This window comes from Camelus bactrianus, chromosome 9, assembly GCF_048773025.1.
Source record: "Camelus bactrianus isolate YW-2024 breed Bactrian camel chromosome 9, ASM4877302v1, whole genome shotgun sequence".
Classification (NCBI taxonomy): domain Eukaryota; kingdom Metazoa; phylum Chordata; class Mammalia; order Artiodactyla; family Camelidae; genus Camelus; species Camelus bactrianus.
Window position 1 is genome coordinate 17107837 of NC_133547.1, and position 18156 is coordinate 17125992.

Below are 18156 nucleotides of genomic sequence, written 5' to 3' on the forward strand. Positions count from 1 at the left end.
CTGCCTTTCACGTTTGGTTTGGAGAATGGCATTGCTCGTTCATAAGTTATCCCTAATTTTGTTAATTATTCAAATAGTCAAGTTAGAAGCTTATTTGCATCTTGGCATTTAACTTATTGAGGAATGACGTCTTCCCCAAGAACAGAGACGTGTCCTGGAAGCTCACATTCCCCTTGTTTGAGGGGTTCAGATCTTCCATTTGTGCCCAGGAGGGCGCCCAGACTGCTGTTCCCAGTTCCTGCCCTCCTCAGCTGTTTGCCCAAGTTCTGCCCGCAGCCCTCACACTGTGGGTGGGAATCCAGACGTGGGGGGTGCGAGGGGCATCGGGCCAGGACGAGTGGCAGAATGGAGATTACTTGTGAATGGTAATACTCTTTGCGGAAGAATTTTTCATTATTTTAATTTTTCTGTTAAACTGAGAGCCCGTTGTTTTTCTTTTCCCTTTACCCCATAGGCTAAATGTTTAGAAAGTGAGAAGCATGGCGTTCTCAACAAAATCTTCAAAGACAATATTCGCTTGGGAAGGTTGCAGGAAAGAGTCAAGGTAAGCGGTCGAAGCCTCAGAGATTCTACTGTCAAATGGGAATGGAGGCTTCCTGGGGTCAGATTTCCATGTTTAAGGAAATACTTCATTTTGCTTGGGTGTAACCCTGCTCATCCTCCGAGTAGAGCAGTGTGGGTTTCTCGGGCAGAAATAGCACCTGTCCACTCATTAAATTATCTTTGGTTCACCCGCACAGTAAGGTGATGCACAGCTGCTTTTTAAAGAAAAGACATGGAAAAATCTCCAGGCTGTATTGTTAAGTTGATGTTGGGCTTTGTGATCCAGCCCAGCGTTTGTTGGTTCGGTTAGAAACCGGCTCCTCTCCCGCGAATCCTGACTGCGCCCTCAGTTTCTCTGCCTGAGAAGGCCGCTCTCATTGTACCGACCCTCCTACCCTTGGCCACCTCCCTCACCTGACCTCTGCTCTCCTCCCTGTCACCTGTGTTCCGACTGCCGGCCTCTGGGCATGCATCTAAAGACTCGCCAGCCAAGCTGATTTTCCCTGGGGCAGGGGCAGGGGCGGGGCCGGGAGAGGCCCTGTGAGGGGAGCGTCTGTGAGGGCACGTGGCTCTGACCATGGGGAGTAAGATCTAGGACCTCTGCGCTCAAGTGTGTGTGTGTCTAGGACAGTGATTATAAGGGCCTGTTAAGTAGAGAAATAGATTGGTGACATTTCATATATTGGAAAATTAGCAAACTAGGAAAAATGAAACATTGGCTGGCTGTATGTAAATACTTGTGGTATTGGGTGAACAGTATGCATATATATGTATGTAAACATATGCTGTAAGTTTGTCTGTTTTGTTTTAAAGAATGTACATTTTAGTCCTAAATTATTTATTTTTAAAAAGTTAAGCAAGGAGGGGAGGCTATAGCCCAATGGCAGAGCACATGCCTAGCATGCATGAGGTCCTGGGTTCAATCCCTAGTACCTCCATTAAAAACAAACAAAACTAATTTCCTCCCCCCGACCAAAGTTTTTTACAGGAAAAAGATTCAATTTAAAAAAGAAAAAAATGAAGCAAAATTTAAGATTGCTCAGACTCAAATATATGTCCTAATGTGAAGAACAGATTTTATCTTTCCTATGTTTCATAAATATTGCTTAAGTGACACAAATATTAAGTTTTGGGGAGCCACATTGCCTTGTACGTTCGGATTTTCAAGTAGTACAGAGATGCCAGCTGAAGGTCTTTCTGGTTTCCAGTAGGGTCTGTACCACACGGCATCCTTAAGCTTCTCTGACCTGGATTCTGCGCTTCGCCCAGGGAAGGTCACCTCCCTCGAACTAAGTTCAGGGATGACTAGCACACCCACCAGAGCATCACTGTTCCCATTTATAATGGCCCTGTGTGCTCAGGTACGCCCTCACCACCAGTGCAGAGAACTCCTTCCCTCTTTGGACCAGAGCAGCTCCACCCTTCCCAACTGTGGGCTCTTAGGCATGATGCTACTTGAAGAAAGGAATCTTTTGCTAAGAGGGAAAGTTCAAAATGTCTGTATTAGTCCCACATTCAGAACTCAGAGGAATCTATCCTGTGGCTTCCGGTGGTAGGGATGACTTAATTTAACCAGGTAATTCAACTTGGAGTTGTATTGACTTCTAGAATGTCATCATAAATTCTTAGCCGATATCTTAGTTTTCCAGGAATTTTATTTGTGTGATACAAATGCTGTATCACAGAATGTTCACCAACTGACACAGTTTTAAAATAAATGAGGTTATAGGAAATTTAATCTTTAATCTTAAAGTACACTTAGTTGTCATTATAATCTTTGTTTTTTTTTTATGGTAGTACTAGGGATTGAACCCAGGACCTCATGCATGCTAAGCATGCCCTCTACCACTGAGCTATACCCCCCCCTTAGCTGTCATAATCTGAACACCAAAAGGATAAAGAAAAAGAAATCTATATCTACACGTGTTGTTGTGGAATTGCATAACACGAAAGGCAAAGAGGAAATCTTAAAAGTGGCCAAAGGGTGAAAATGGGTTTTTTACTCCTTTTGTACCAAAAGGTCAAAAATTCAGAAGTTTGACGATACAGGGTGTTTGGCAATGACATGAAGCAGTGGGAAGTTTTCTATGTGGCTACTGGGGCTGGAAATTGGTTCTAACCCTTAGTAAAGGAAAACATTCACACAGCTCACAACCCAGCCATTCCTCCCTCAGCCTTTCCAGAGAAAGAAGCCCTCACACAGGAGCAACCAGAAATCGTGTAAAGAAATGACCCCATCAGCGCTCTTCATAATTGTCCCAAATGAAATGACCCCATATCCGTCAGCAGTGGAACAGATAAATAAATTGTGATACAGTCATAAAGGAATACCTAATAGCAATGAAAATGAACAAACTATATTTACAATATTTAGCGAGCGCATCTCACAAACATAATATTGAGTGAAAGGAGCACAACATAAATGAGTACCTGTAATATGGCTGTATTTATATAAAGTTTAAAACAGGCAAAATTGGGGCACACACAGATTTTAAAACTAAGAAAAAAAAAAGTAAGGAAAAACATATAGCAAAAATGAGATTAATGATTATGTCTTAAGGGGTTGGGACTTCGGTGTTTCCAGGATATTGATTTTGTTCTATCTATTGACTTAGATGATAATTACATGGCATTTGCTTTATTATTAATTAAATTACTCATACTTGTTTTCTATGCTCTCCCCCAAATATCCACATCGTTTTATCAGTGAGGCTTACTTTGACTGTTCAAAATTGCTGTTCATTCATTTTTCCATATTCCTGATTCTCATTTCTTTGCTTTGTTATTTCTTCCATAGAAAATGTCACCTTCTAACAGACTATGTAATTTATTTATTATGTTGATTGGTTATTGTCTCTTCCGACCAGATTGACAAGGGCAGGGACTTTTTTCTGTTTTTGTTCACTGGTGTATCCCAAGCACTGAGAATAGCACCTGACACATAGTATTCAGTTAATTCAATAACTATTGGAGGAATTCAGTAATATATTGTACAGTTTTTAAAATTTAACAGTATCAGAAGAAGTATATAAAATGATATCTCAGCTCTGCATCGGAAAGGCTAGAAGGATTACACTGCACTGTTACGATGAGAGTCTGCCTAGACGTATTATATATGAGTAATAATGAACAGTTATGGTTTGTTTGTTTTTCTTTCCTGGTTTTCCTGTTGGCTTTTACTTCCAAAAGAGAAGGCCTGATCTTCAGAGTGGTTGGCCTTGGGTCATGGGACTTTATCTTATTATTGTTCATCTGAATAAGAATAGTTTTTTTAAAAAGGCCCTCCCAGCCACCCAGAGAAGAAATCCGTGAGCCAGATCCAGGTCAGGCAGGGCAGAACCTCTGGGGGAGTGGAGAAGAGGGACCTGGGAAAGGTTTGAAGTGACATCTCAGGAAACCCCATAAAAACATGACTCCAAAAAGTGAGCACGTCAACTTGGAAGTCAGGGCTGTGATGCAATCTGGGAGGATCAGAGCTGCAGGCAGAAGTGTTTCAGAACCAGGCTGGATCCAGAGAGCTAGAGAAGGGACTGCAAGAGAGGTAGTGTATAAAGCTTGGAAGTTGACCAGCCAGTCATTGCTCCCGCCCTCTCAGAACCTCATCTCATCCCGAAGGAATTGAGTGGCCTCCGTATAAAAATTATATAAGAAAAGGGGAGAAAAATAGAAGTGTAGTTTTGCTACACGTGATGAAAATGCATCAGAGATAATGTTGCCACAAGGAGATCAAAATTGAAACCTATACTCCAAAGGGAATTGATAGGCTAGTAGGTAGACAGACAAGTAAGGAGGTAGACCAGTAGCCAAGTAGCTAATAAAACAATAATGCAGTAAAAGCTAGGAAGAAATACAAAAAAAGCAGAAACACAGATGGCCAGACAAAAGAGGATGTGAGTGGAACCAACACAACTCAGGGAAGAAATAGAAGGAAAAGGGAAACCATTTCAGAAATAGACTAAATTACAAGGAGCACAATGAGAAAGATATAAAAAAGCACGGTGAGGGACATAAAAGGTAGACATGAGGAAGGCAAGGACAAGGAGGCAGAAATCAATAAAAAGAATTAGTAGAAAGTGATAGAGATCCAACATACCTAAAGAAGAAATCAAAACATCCTGCTCCAAACAAACATTCTTAAAACTTCGTATTGATGAACTTTTCTGAAATAAGTGAAGGGTTGAATCTACATGGTGAAAGGGCACATTATGAAAAACTGACCCAGCATGGACCTAGAAAATTGACTCCAAGACCTTTGACTTTAAGATAAAGTCTTGGACACACAGGCCAAAGATGAAGACATAAGAAAAAGCAAATCATGTTGGCATCACACTCCTCAGCGGCAGCACTGAATGCCAACAGTGGAACCCCCTCTACAAATATTCAAGGAAAGAGTATGAGCCAAGGATGTTTCCATCCAGCCAGGCTGCCCTTCTGACTGTTTTGACTATGTAGGAATTCTGGGAACATTTTTTCCATAAACCTGAGGATCAGTCAACTTGAGTTCAGCTAAGAGATGACTGAGCAAATTTCAGAAAAGAACCGCTCATGAGCAAAGAATATATTTAACTGTGAACTAGAACTTTTTTTAAAAAAGCAGGGATAAGGCTGATGGAATAAAATGTGTTTTCTGATAATGTAGAAATACTACAACTAAGGGAAAAATGATAAGTGAAGGGTTGGGAAGGGAGGTGGAGAGTGGCATAAACTTGCTGATTGCTTCATCTGTTAATAACTAAGAGGTCCAAGGATATCGTTTAAAGATGGAAAGTCAAGTAGGAGCTCAAGCAGATTTAAGTGGGGGAAGAATGAAGAAAAGGTTATCATGAGCTAACACTGTGTTACTTTTGATAAGTGAAGGGACTAAGGCCATGTAATATAAAGGCATAAAAATGAAAGTAACCACAAGAAGCAAAAGAGATCCATTCCTAAGTAGCAAAATTACAACAGCAACAAAAGCATAAAAACAAAGAAAATGGATTACATTACAGTCTTTAAAAATGTCTGTAGATAATAAGACATAAAGCAACAAATCTGCCATATAAGTAAATGTAAATGAGCTTAATTCACCCATTAGAAGACAGTTTTAGATTACAAAACAAAACACTATTCCATGTCAGAACCAAGAGATAATCAGAAATAGTATTTCAGAAAGATTAAAAATAAAAGGATGAATGAAGATAATACAGATTTATGCGAACGAAAAGAAAGCAAAGTTGCAGTCTTTACATTTGGTGAGAGAGAATTCAGGCCAAAAGCACTAAATGAGACTAAAAAAAGAGGGAAAAAAAGACAGAGGCCTTAATAATGCCAAAGATTACAATTAATAATATATGGTTGTTATGAATATGCACTAAATGATGCAAAGCAAATTTTATAACTACAGGAGATTCAAAGGGAAATGGAAACAGTGATAATGGGATCTCTCTTCTATATATATAGAAATATATATTCTCTGTGTGTATATGTATAGAATATTCAAAAATTGATCATAGACTGGCTACGAAAAAAAGTCTCAATAAACTCCTAAAGCAGAAATAAGGCAGACATTTGTTGATCAAAAAGATGAATACCAGAAGTTAATAAACAAAATCAGAAAGCAAAAAATGTTCTTTCACCTGAAAATGTAAAAACTGCACAGTAAACTAATTCCTGGGTCAGAGGGGATACATAAATTGAATGTCATAATTTCTAAAGAGAGCTGAATCTGTGTGAACTGTAAGTCAGAATCCACGTGACAGCAGTTTTGGGACTGCTTAGTGGGAAGTTCACTAGCCTTAAATACTATCCAGTGAAAATGTGAGAAGGAAAGTAAATAAATCGGGCTTTTATCTCAGTCATCTGTTTACCAGTAGAGTGTGACAGACCTTGCCAGGTCCTTTGGTTTTACATTTATTTGTAGCATGTAAAAAACTAGGCATGAAACAAGTTAGCAATTTGCTTTTATCATACTTGAAATTCTTTTCTTACTTTCCATATAACTTTTGTGATCCAGACTTGCCCTCCCAGATCAGACCTAGGCAGGGCTTCCTCAGTTCGGTGGGCTGTGACAGCCCAAGGAGTGGGCAGGGAATGTATTCAGGAAGCCATCCACTTGGGCCACGGGCAGCATCCCCTCACTCAGAGTCTGTCCTCCTCCCCCAGGGGTACAAGAAGCAGGCGGCACTGAAACTGGATGACATGAGTCACCGTCTGACAGAGCAGGAGGAAGACTTTGCCAGCAAGACAGCTCAGTACCGGCAGGAGATGAGGCACCTCCATCGGATGCTGCAGGACAAGCAGGATGTCCTGGACAAGGCGCTGCAGCAGAAAAGGTCTGGCTGCCCCAGCCCCATGGAATGTGTTTGTTTTTTAAATGTTTGGTGGCATTTTCCAGTGAAACCCTCTGGACCTGTTTTGTTTATTTGATTGCCTGTTTTTGTTTTTACATTTTAGTTTTATCTGATTTTACTATTGGTCTCGATTTTTATTTGTTCCTCATTTTTTTAAATTTTTTTAAAAGATTTCCCCCCAGCAATTGACATATAACATTGTGTAAGTTTAAGGTGTACAGTGTGATAATTTGATATACTTACGTATTGTGAAATGATTACAGTAGGTTAGTTAACGTTATCCTTCACCTCATATAATTACTGTTTTGTTGCTGCTGCTGCTATGGTGAGAATATTTGAGACCTGCTCTCTTAGCAGCTTCCAAGTATACAGTACAATACTGTTCACTACAGCCCCCATACTGTACATTGGATTCCAGGTCTTCCTTCTCTTTAATCCCTCCTTTAAAGGTTCCTGTTATTTGAATATGGGACTTCCTAAATCAATCCAGTCTTCTCATTGTCCTTCCCTTTTTTCCTCCTCTTTTCCATCTCTTTGATATTTTTGTTTTATTTCATTCTCTTGGGAAAGTTTATTGGCTTTGATTGAATGTTTTATTTCTGCTATAATTCTTTTTCATTTGAGAACTTTAAAATTTTGGATTCGTCCCTTTCTGGAAGATCACAGTCATGAGATCATGGGTATATTGTGTGCTCTGTGGCTGTAAGGGTCTGTCAGTTACACTTTGTCATTTAAACATGTGCTAGAGGAGGCCTTGCTAGTGTATTGAAGACACTCGGGAACATCGCACATTTGCTGAAGGTATACCTGGTGTTCCCGTCACGTTGTCTGTGTTTCACATTTAAGCTGGACTTTTCAGAGTGGCTGTGTTGTCTTTGACAGACTGGAACATAAACTGATGCTTGCAGAACAATCATAATGACACTGGGCTGTGGTTTTCTTCAGGTTATAGTAGGATCCATGTATTTGATACCAAGCAGAATGCAGATAGCGGTTTATGTTTTCTCTCAGCCAGATGCTTCCTACTGCCAAGCAAAATGAAGTCTTATCCAACAGGTTTTCTGTAATCACAGAAGTTCTTACCACCACAAATGGTGATTTTGTGAAAGTTGGGCCGATACCAAGTTTCTTGTCAGATAGGAGGTTTAGAATTGCATTAATAAAATGGAACTTTGATTTTTACTTTCTCTCTTATTCCATGTTGGGTTCTTTTGCCCTTTAATGATTTGAAAGTTAAACATTCTATTTCTGTTCTTCTAATGGTTACCCTTGAAATTTCACTATAATTATCATTATACTTAATTATACTATACTATACTTAACATTAAATTATGCTATACTTAACATTATACTATACTATATTATATCATACTTAGCATTAAAAAAATCTAAAATTAATCAGCATCTCTACATTTCTACCCCCAAATGCAAGATCTAATGCTCTAATCTAATTATTTCTCACTCGGTTTATATGTTGTTGTCTAGTGTCATTACATGTCGATACAGATCTGTGAAAGTGAAACGCAAAATCTATTTTATATCATTATTTTTAGCCCCAGAAATCACATACTACTAGTTTTCATATAGTGTTTTTATTTTGACTTACATAAAGTGTGCCAGTTTCTTTGCTTACTATTCTTTTTTGCATCTCAGACCTTACTTCTTCCTAAACTACACACTTTAGAAGCTTCTTTAGTGAGAGTAAGCTTTCTCAGGTTTTGTTTTTCTGAAAATGTGTGCATTTTGCCCTCATGCGTGTGAGCTGATTTTTGCCCTCATGCGTGTGAGCTGATTTTTACTGGGTACAGAATTCTACCTCGACGGTCTCAGCATATTCCACTGTCTTCTCTGTTTCATTACTGCTGTTGAGAAATTTTTTATCATTTTTAAAACTAGATGTTCCATCATTTCTCTTGCCTCTTTTAAGGTCTCATCTGTCTCTTGTAGTCTGCAGTTTCACTGTGTTTAACTATGGATTTCTTTTTACTTGTCTACTTGGTATAAGTTATTCTCTTATATTTATAATTTTATCTTTCCTTACTTCTAGAAAATTCTCACTTGCTATCTCTTAAAGTAAATCTTTTCTCCTGTTTCCTTTTGGAACTCAGATTAAACGTATGTCAGACCTTCTTATTGAATCTTCCATGTTTTCTATCACCTTGTTTTTCTGGTCTACATTTTGGGTAATTCTCAATATTTCTGTTTTTACTAATTCTCTGTTTGTTTTCAAGGTACTGGGTTTTTGTTTTTGTTTTTTTGCAGGGGGAGGCAGTTAGGTTTATTCTTAGAGGAGGTACTGGGGATTGAACCCAGGACCTTCTGCACGCTAGGCATGCGCTCTACAATGCACTGTTTTACCCAGCCATTGCGTTTTTAATTTCAACAACTGTGTATTTCAATTTCAGAAATACTGTCTGGTTCTTTTGGAAAATCTGTCTAGTCGTTTTTAAAATAAATTCTTGGTCTTTCCTTATTTTTAATACATCTTTTATTTCTTTTAACATTTCATTCATAGTTCTTTTGTATTCTGTGTGTGGCAGTTTCATTACCTGGAATTTGGGGGTCTGAAATCTGGTTTTGTTGACTCTTGCCCTATGTGGCTTATTTTGTTCTATGAACAGTAATTTTTTACTCTGAACCCATGTGTGGGTTGAATTTAGTCTGTGGAGTCCTGGGGGCCTGGATTGAGGGTGTTTTTCTCCAGAGAGGATTTGCGTTTGCCTCTCTTTGATGCCAGAGAGTATTTCCAACCTGGAGTCACTTTAATTTTATTACTAATTTAAAAAATAGTCTACAGTAATGTTCTTCTTCTTTTTTTAATATAAAAGGACTTTGCAAATATCCACAATGCCATTATTACATTTATATGAATGTATAGTTTCTTAATATATATTTTTCTGAACTGCCCTCTGGGTGGCTTCCTCTGCACAATATTTCACTCTACTAATTCTCTTTTTGTCTGTGTACTTCTAACCCATCCATTGAGTTTTTTTCCCTGATTGTCTCGAAAATGTCTTTTAACTTTTGGTTCACTCCAGTTAAGGCCTGAGGATGCTCCACAGTGGGGAACAATGTAGATTCAAACCCCAGATTCATTTGAGAACAGGCCAGTGTCCACAGTCCCCAAGGAACCTCTTGGAGATTTCTTTTGATGATTGGCAGATTTTCCACCCACCCAACCATCCTTTCTTTGAGGGGTCTTCACATGTCTCCACTTACCTGCCTAATTCTGGGAGACATAGTTCAGAGTGTTTCCAGGAAGAAGAAAAGCATGGATATGAGTGAGCCCTGGGGTTTTCTGGCACCCCAGTTTGCGTGGGCCCAAGACTAGTCTCCATTCTACAAAAATTTGGGTTTCCAGCATGGGCTTTTGTCCTCAAAGCAATACCAACGTTTTATTTGCCTACCTCCATGGTTTCAATTTAATCTTCATTTTTTTTTTCTGCCCTTATAGATTTCCTATTCTCTTTGTTTTGAGCTCAGCTATACATTAATATGTATCAAACATCTGGGTATTCTGTGTCAGAAAACAGAAGCCTGGGGACTTTCTAGACAGTGTAATTAAACAGTGTCCAGCACACAGCGGGCCTCACGGGCCTTGGAAGAAAACAGCAGTTCACAAGAAAAGTGACACTGGACAAGTGGCCATGTCCCCAGCCTCCCTGAATCTCCGTGTTCTCTGTGTTAAACAGCAGCCCTAAGTTCCCCTGGTAATCCAGTTTCTGACATTTTCCATGACCGTCTGGCAGTGTCTGTGAAGGAGCTGGCCGCCCCAGCCCTGCCATCCTGCGCAAGGCCTGCTCCTCCTCCCAGGCTCAGGCCAGCTTTTCCACCCTCCTTGGGGCCCACTGTCCCGGGAGGTGGTGGCTGGTATGCCACTCTGCTCCCCCAGTGGACCACAGCCCTGTGAGGACACGTGTACCTTGTCTGCCCTGTTTCCTCAAACCCCCAGCGTGGGGCCCGTCACAGAGTCCTTGCTCGGGACTTGCCTTTTCTCACAAGCTTGGTTCCTCTTGGTCCCCGCGTGGTCTGGGCCAGTCTGTCCTGGGTTATGACCCCCACTCCCCACGGTCTGCTCCTCACCCCACTACCTCACTCTGTGTCTGGGCCCATCAGTGGCTCTGTGGGTGGGGGCTGTGAAAGGTCGCTGAGTGTTGGCAGGTCACAGTGGGGACAGGCAAAGGGGACACAGGGCCCTGCCGTGTGGGCGCCCACAGCCAGGCCACTGTGCTGTCAGTCAGCTACCACAGGGATTATATTTTATTTTTGAACACGTTAATGCTACAGAGAACAAGGGTGTGTGTGCACTGGTGCCAAAACAGAGGAAAAGGCAAAACACAGAGAGGAAAGCTAAGAAGTCGCTTCCAGCCTGTGCCTTTGTGTTTTTTCTATTTCCAGGGACCCCCGTGCTTCGCTCACACTGCGAGTCTTTGCCTCAGAACCCAAACACAGTGGACTCTGTTCTCTGACCTTACACATTCTTCCAGTTGGGTTCTCGCTACTTTAGGATTCATAAAGGCTTTATAAATATTTTTTTTAATTGTGTTATTTAAAAATTTTCCCTTGTTTTGTTTCTTTCTCTCAGAGAAATAGAAGGCGAGCTTGACATTGTGTGGGAGTCCACCTCCAAGGAAAACCAAAGGATCCGAGAGCTGCTCCAGGCCACCCTGGAGAGGACGGGCCCAGGGGACACTGCCAGAGCTTTCAAGGACCCCTGCCTGGATGGCATCTCTCAGGGGGACGTGCTGGATGGCTGCAGCTTCAGCTACTGTGACGTGAAGCCACCTCCCACCACCCGCCAGGGTCTGCGGGAGCCCCTGGGCTAGGGCCCCCTCGGCCGGAGGGGCCCGCCTGGCCCAGGCCCGGGGCGGGTGGCGGGGGCAGAACCCCCCACCGCTGCGGTGTCTCTTCTCCTCAGGGCAAGGAAGGAATGAACTGTCTCAGAAATTCAACGCACTTTTTACATTTCGCTTTATTTTTAAAAAGTGCTGCTGAACTGTACTCAGCCAGGGCACGTCCTCTGACCCCGTTGCCAGGGAGCCGGGCTCTGTGAGACCCGGTGCTCAGGCTGACAGCTGACCTGAGGGCTGGCCTGTCTCCGGGCTCCTAGGTCTGCAGCTGGGAAAGCGCCGGAGGGCACGGCCGGCGGGAGCGCGCGCTCGGCCTGTGTGTCCGATGAGTAAGTTGAATTGGATGAGTCTCGGGTGGAAGCAGTCACAGTGATATCTGTGCATTAACTCTGGGTGCTATTTCATTGTTTGGTTAAAAAAAAAAAAAAAAAAAACAGGTGCTGATCCTCATGCCCCAGTAAGTTGTGCAGAACCTGTCCTGTCTTCCCTTCCCCCCAAGCCCTTCTCTGTCCTCCTGGGGAAGGTCATTTTTCTGCGACCACGTAAGCTTTCTCCCTCTTTGAGAGCCCTGACTTTGATCATCCAGGTGGGGTCCCTGCCCTACTGCCACCACCGAGAAGGATGCCAGGGGCCGCGCCACCTCCTCAGGTAGACCATCCCTGCCTCTCGGGACCAGTCGCGGGGACATCCCGGCAGTGATGCCAGCCGTCTAGGGCTGCTTGTCCCCGGCACGCTGGGAGAACGCAGGGACGTCTGCTACGAAGGACCCTCAACAGTGGTACGGAGGGTAGATCCCATCGCATCCTTCACAGAACCCCTCATAGCTGAGGCCTGTGTCAGTTTAGGTGTGCACTTAGGTCCAGTGTTGGCCCCTGGTCATGTATAAAAGTTGCTCTTTGGTTGCTAGGTATGAAGTCGAGATGGGAAATCATTGTTCTTTTAGATTTCATTAAAATTGTTCAACAGTTAAAGAATTGTAATTTATTTTTGTTTTACCAGAAGCAGAAAGACTCACCAGGATTTAATATTATGTATCATCTCCTAGGAGATGACCTAGCGAATAACTTTGATGCTATTTCAGGGGAATTTGTGCCAGCTGTCTAATAATCCGTAGACAGGCTGAAAGGTGGCAGCAGCCCCGTGAGTCTCTTGCCTCCAGACCGATGCTCAGGAGCTGGCTTCCCCGTGGGACACTGCTGTTGTCACATCACCTAGAGAACCACTTCTGTTGTCCCTTCTCCTGCCTTCAGGGAGAACATTTCTTTCCCTTGAGAAATGAATGTTTGTACATTTCTGCTTCGTCACATGTTACAGATACACTTTGCAAGTTCAGTGACCTCAGGACCTCATCATGGCCCAGCAGGGGTGGGATTGTGCAGTGCTTGGGCTCTGCCGGCCTCCCGCTGGGCGCTGCAGGAAATGGGCAGACAAGCTCAGAGTCCAGGATGCAGAGGAGGGCAAAGCAGGCGAGATGGCAAAAAATGATGCAGTGCGAGGCACCGAGCCCAGCCTCGAGCTGGACCATCCCGACCTTGCAGTGTGGACAGGGTCTCAGGAGATGGAGGAGGCAGAGGGGGCTGTGTGAACAGCAGGAGGGGCTCTGGGGCCGGAGGTTGGGGTGGGCGATGAGGCCTGACTGCTGGGAGGGGGCCCCTGTTCCTCTGCGTCCTGTAGGTTTCCAGTCTGAGTGGGAACTGGTGTCATTCTCTCTTGGTCCTGGTGAGTCTTTACATGGTGCTAGAATGGTCCTGGTCAGGTTGAAAGTAACCCAAGGCAGACAGTTAGATAACGTGACCCAGGAAGTCAAGAGAGCCCTGCTGCCCTTGGCACTATTTAAAAGCAGCCGTGGGGATGTCAGGACTGGGTGGAGAGAGGGGGCCCGAGTGTGGGCGTGGCTGTGGATTTGGCATTGACCGCGGGCGAGAGGCTGTCCTGTCTTCCAGTCGTCCCTTGCAGAGGGGTGGTGGGATCAGAAGAGACCCCTTTGCCCCTCAACCTCTGAGAAGAATGGGAGAGACCCCACCCTTTTCCAACAGTTGAAATCTTCGTAGACCAGTGGTCATCTAACGCTAAGGAGAGGGAGGAAATTCTGGATTTTGTTAGTTATGATGTAAATATATTTATTCAGCAGCTATGCTGTGAATGCTTATGTATGTGCTGTTTGTTGAGAACAATGGCAGTGACAAAAACAAATGTAACTTCAGAGCCACGAGCTTCCAGAACGGGCAGATCTCAGTGCAGTCACGGGAAAGCTGACGTGTGTGCTGGAGCACGTGGGTATGCGAACCTGCCTTTCCAGCTATAAATTTTATGAAATGTAGATATAGGTCAGATATTTCTGATGAAAATCTAGCACCCACATTCAGATGTGCTATAACCATAAATGTATGCCAGATTTTGAAGTCTTACTATGAAGAAATAGATGTATGCAATGTCTCACTAATGCTTTTTATATTGGTTTTATATTGATACCACTTTTATACATTGGGTTAAATAAAGTGTTGTTAAAATTGATTTCACCGGGGGTTTGTATTACTTTTTTAAAAATGTGGGCACTGGAAAACTTTAAATCCCACATGTGGCTCCCATTATATTTCTCTTGGACAGTGCTGCCTAGACCTAAATGTGAAAAGCAAAACTAAGCTTCTAGAAGATACTTCATGACTTTACGAGGGAGGGAGAAGGGAGAGGGGGAGGGAGAAGGGAAGAGCAAGGCGAGCCTCAGCCAGCTCCCCAGGCCTTGCAGGCCCCCAGCCCTGCTCCCGCCAGCCAGGGCTTGTGAACTGTCCACTCGTCTCCTTCCGATTGGGTGACTGTCACCTCCTTGACTTAATCAGCTGGGCTCAGTGTGTGGCCTTTACCTCCATTTGAAAGGACTTTAGACACTCCCAGATACTCCAGACCAGAAGTCTAGATCACTCTGGGCAACTTCTCTGTCTCTACAAGGCTTTCCCGTCGGCAGTGAAGACTCCTCGGGGTGAGACACTTCTGAACCCCACATTCTCTCCTCTCCGTGGAGAGCCCAGCCCCTGACGCGCTGCCCGCCTCCAGACTGGCTGCCACCCCATCTGCTATAGCGCCCGGTCTGGTGCTGCACACCCTGGCAGCTCCCAGCTCGGCAGAGCCACTGTCCCTGTGGGTTCAGGGATGCTGTGCTCTCCTGGCTCCGTCCATTCCTTAAATACTGGGTCCTCGGACCCTGTCTCTTCTCACCCCGTGCTCCCCTTGGATGTGCCCAAAATTCACACACCCAAGTTCCCTCCACAGCCCTGGTGTGCTTCAGTCCTGGGACCACTGGCCCTGATTAAATAAGAAGTTTAATCAAAGACAGAAGCTGTTATGTAGACACTGAGAAAGTGTATAAGCAGCTCATGATAGAATGGACCATTCACAAAGCATTTGACAGATCTGAGCAGGGTCACCCGTGAGGTTGCGTGATTCGTGTACTGTGCAAAGGCACCCAGCCAACCAGTGAGGGGGTTGGAATCTCGCCCAGACTCCTCTCACCAAATGTGTCCTGGAGGAAGAGGCCTCTTGTTCCTCATACCTCCCCACACCATGAGCCCATGGCACTATGTCCCCTTAGAGAAGGCTCCCTTTATTTTTTTATTTTGATTTTTCAGGGGGGTGGTAATTAGATTTATTTAATGTAGGTACTGGGGGTTGAACCCAGAACCTTGTGCATGCTAAGCACCCACTCTACCACCGAGCTGTACCTTCCGCCTCAGAGAAGTTTTTTAAAAGCTGCAGAGAAATGGACCTCTTGAGATCCTGTGCCTTCCTAATCCTGAGCTGTCATATTTATTATTGTTATTTACTGTTGAAGGGAAGCAAAATTTGCCACCCCAACATATCTCTTTGGCATGAGGATTATTTCAGGCTGATTATTTATAAGAAACCGAGACTCGGGGTGGGGGGGCCTTTCTTTTTTCCTTCCCCTTAGCTGCTTAAAGACTTTAGATCAAGGGCCTGTTCCAGGCACAGAGCTCTCACCAGAGATAGCTGCAAAGAGTGTGGGCCAGGTGGTGGGGGAAGCTCAGCAGGGCCTGGAGATCAGAGTCCACTGTGGCTCCCATTGTCCCAGTAAGGCACAGAAAATATTTATTTACCAAACATTTGCTTTTCCATCCCCCTGTGAATTGCCTTCCTCCCCCTTGAAGTCCTAAACCACTGCCCCCAACATCCTCTCCTGTCTTTGGCTGAAGATGTGATTTAAGGCGAGGGCTTTGAACATTTTGGTGAGTTGCTCATTTTTTCCTGGGTCTCTCCAGGTATACATGTTATTAAAATTTTGTGTGATTTTCTCCTGTTAACCTGCCTCATATCAACTTCATTCCCAGACCAGCCAGAAGAACCTAGAGGGGCAGAGGGAGATTTCTCCCTTCCTGACAGTTGGCGTAGTCGGCAGGATTCAGCGTTCCTGTCTGGACAGTAACTCAGCCTGAAACTACTGTAGCTAAGATCCTGGACACCTGACAAAAGCCGGCAGAAGGTGAGAATTCTTACCGTGTCAGTCAGTCTCCCGGATCTCTGCCCCCAGGATCCGCTGGAAAAGAGAGTGTTAGGAGTCTTTTATCTCTTTTCTAGAATTAGATTCGCAGGAGAAAACATTCGTGGAGCTAGTTCCTTGGACTCAGCAACTCTTGGGAAATTTGGAAGGGTATTCATGGTGTGCTGACCCTTTTCCTCCCAGCAATGGTCCCTGTTCTTCTTTGTGTTCTGCCTTTTGTGTCCTTTGTCATAAGCAGGAAAACCATTGGTCTGATCAGGTTTTCCTTTTGTCTTGCTCTGTGTCTTGAGAGCTTGGCTTGTTGACCAGTGAGAAAACGCTCCCTGGCCTCTGCCATCCGGGAGGTGCACATAATGGTGGGCCTTTGGCAAGACTCTGAGCGGTCTCTTCCCTTGGCCGTGCTCTCAGGGCAGTTTGTCAGAAGGGGTCCCAGTCCATAAGAGGCCTTTGTCATCTCCAGCTTCCTTGCTTTGTTAGTGTTGACAGCACACCACCCTTACCACCTGTGCAACAAAGGTCTTTGTTTTCTTAGACTATTTTCGGGTATAAGTTTTCTGGATCTTGTGAGGGCTGAATCCTTTGCATTCCCTTGTGGGGCACTTCTTCACCCATGGTCAAGTCATAACAAGGCTTCCTGGTTTGAGTCACTGTTAAGATTCTACTCATCACTGGCCACACAATGGATCCTTTGAATTGGAAAAACTTAGAAATTGGTAAATTTTTTAAAGACCTCATCATAAACAGCTGTTTTATTGGTCCCTATGGAAAGACCAAATTAAAAGAAATATAATGGTTTACCTTAAGAACTCCCTGAATGAGAAAAAAAAAAATCGGGAAGCCCTGTTCGGGGTTTGGTCTGGACGAACCGTTATGGGTCTTACAAGACACTAATAAAAAAGTTAGGTTAATTAAGAGAATGGGAAGAAGCCAAGGAGAAAGGCAAAGAGACTCATCCCAGCAAGGTGGAAATTTTTTAAGAGTTGTTAAGAAATAAGGTAAATAAAGCAAATATTAAAAGTGGTAGAATAAAGAGGAATCAGAAAGGGAAGAGTTGCAGGACTTGTCCCAGCAGGATGAAAATCTTTAGATGGTTATTTTAAAATGGGATAAATAAAACAGACATTGATGGGATTAAAACAAAGGTTTTATTTTATTATCTATTTGTTTATTTATTTGTTTGTTTGTTTAAAGTATAGTCAGTTACAATGTGTCCATTTCTGGTGTACAGCACAATGTCCCAGTCATGCATATACATACATGGATTCATTTTCATATTTTTTTCATCAAAGGTTGTTACAAGATATTGAACATAGTTCCCTGTGCTATAGAGAAGAAACTTTTTTAAATCTATTTTTATATATAGTGGCTAACATTTGTAAATCTTCATCTCCCAAATTTATCCCTTCCCACCCCCTCTCCCCAGTAACTCTAAGATTGTTTACTATATGTGTGAGTCTGTTTCTTCTTCGTAGATGAGTTTACTAGTGTCCTTTTTTTTTTTTGGATTCTGCATATGAGTGTATCATATGGTATTTTTCTTTCTCTTTCTGGCTTGCTTCACTTAGAATAATGATTTCTAGGTCCATCCATGTTGCTGGAAATGGCATTATTTTATTATGTTTTATGGCTGAGTAGTATTCCATTGTATAAATATACTACAACTTCTTTATCCAGTCATCTGCTGATGGACATTTAGGTTGCTTCTACATCTTGGCTATTGTATATAGTGCTGCTATGAACATTGGGGTGCATGTATCTTTCCAAATTAGAGTTCCCTCCAGATATATACCCAGAAGTGGGATTGCTGGATATATGGTAAGTCTATTTTTAGTTTTTTGAGAAATCTCCATACTATTTTCCATAATGTCTTCACCAAACTACATTCCCACCAACAGTGTAGGAGGGTTCCCTTTTCTCCACACCC

At 43.2% G+C, this 18156-nt stretch overlaps 2 protein-coding genes across 6 annotated transcripts in view; both read left to right on the top strand.

Annotated features, from left to right (window-relative positions):
- CEP89 (centrosomal protein 89) overlaps positions 1 to 14236 on the top strand; it is a 67369-nt gene extending 53133 nt beyond the window's left edge. Inside the window, exons 17-19 of the mRNA XM_010950037.3 lie at positions 455 to 544; positions 6685 to 6854; positions 11458 to 14236. Coding sequence (XP_010948339.1) covers positions 455 to 544; positions 6685 to 6854; positions 11458 to 11698 — 501 coding nt within the window. The 3' untranslated portion in view covers positions 11699 to 14236. The remainder of the gene's footprint in view (positions 1 to 454; positions 545 to 6684; positions 6855 to 11457) is intronic.
- Positions 14237 to 15820: 1584 nt separating this feature from the next.
- Positions 15821 to 18156, top strand: part of SLC7A9 (solute carrier family 7 member 9) — a 35310-nt gene continuing 32974 nt past the window's right edge. For all 5 annotated transcript variants that reach the window (XM_074369846.1, XM_010950036.3, XM_010950034.3 and 2 more), the window contains exons 1-2: positions 15821 to 15960; positions 16063 to 16214. The gene's annotated coding sequence lies outside the window, so the exon portion shown is untranslated. The remainder of the gene's footprint in view (positions 15961 to 16062; positions 16215 to 18156) is intronic.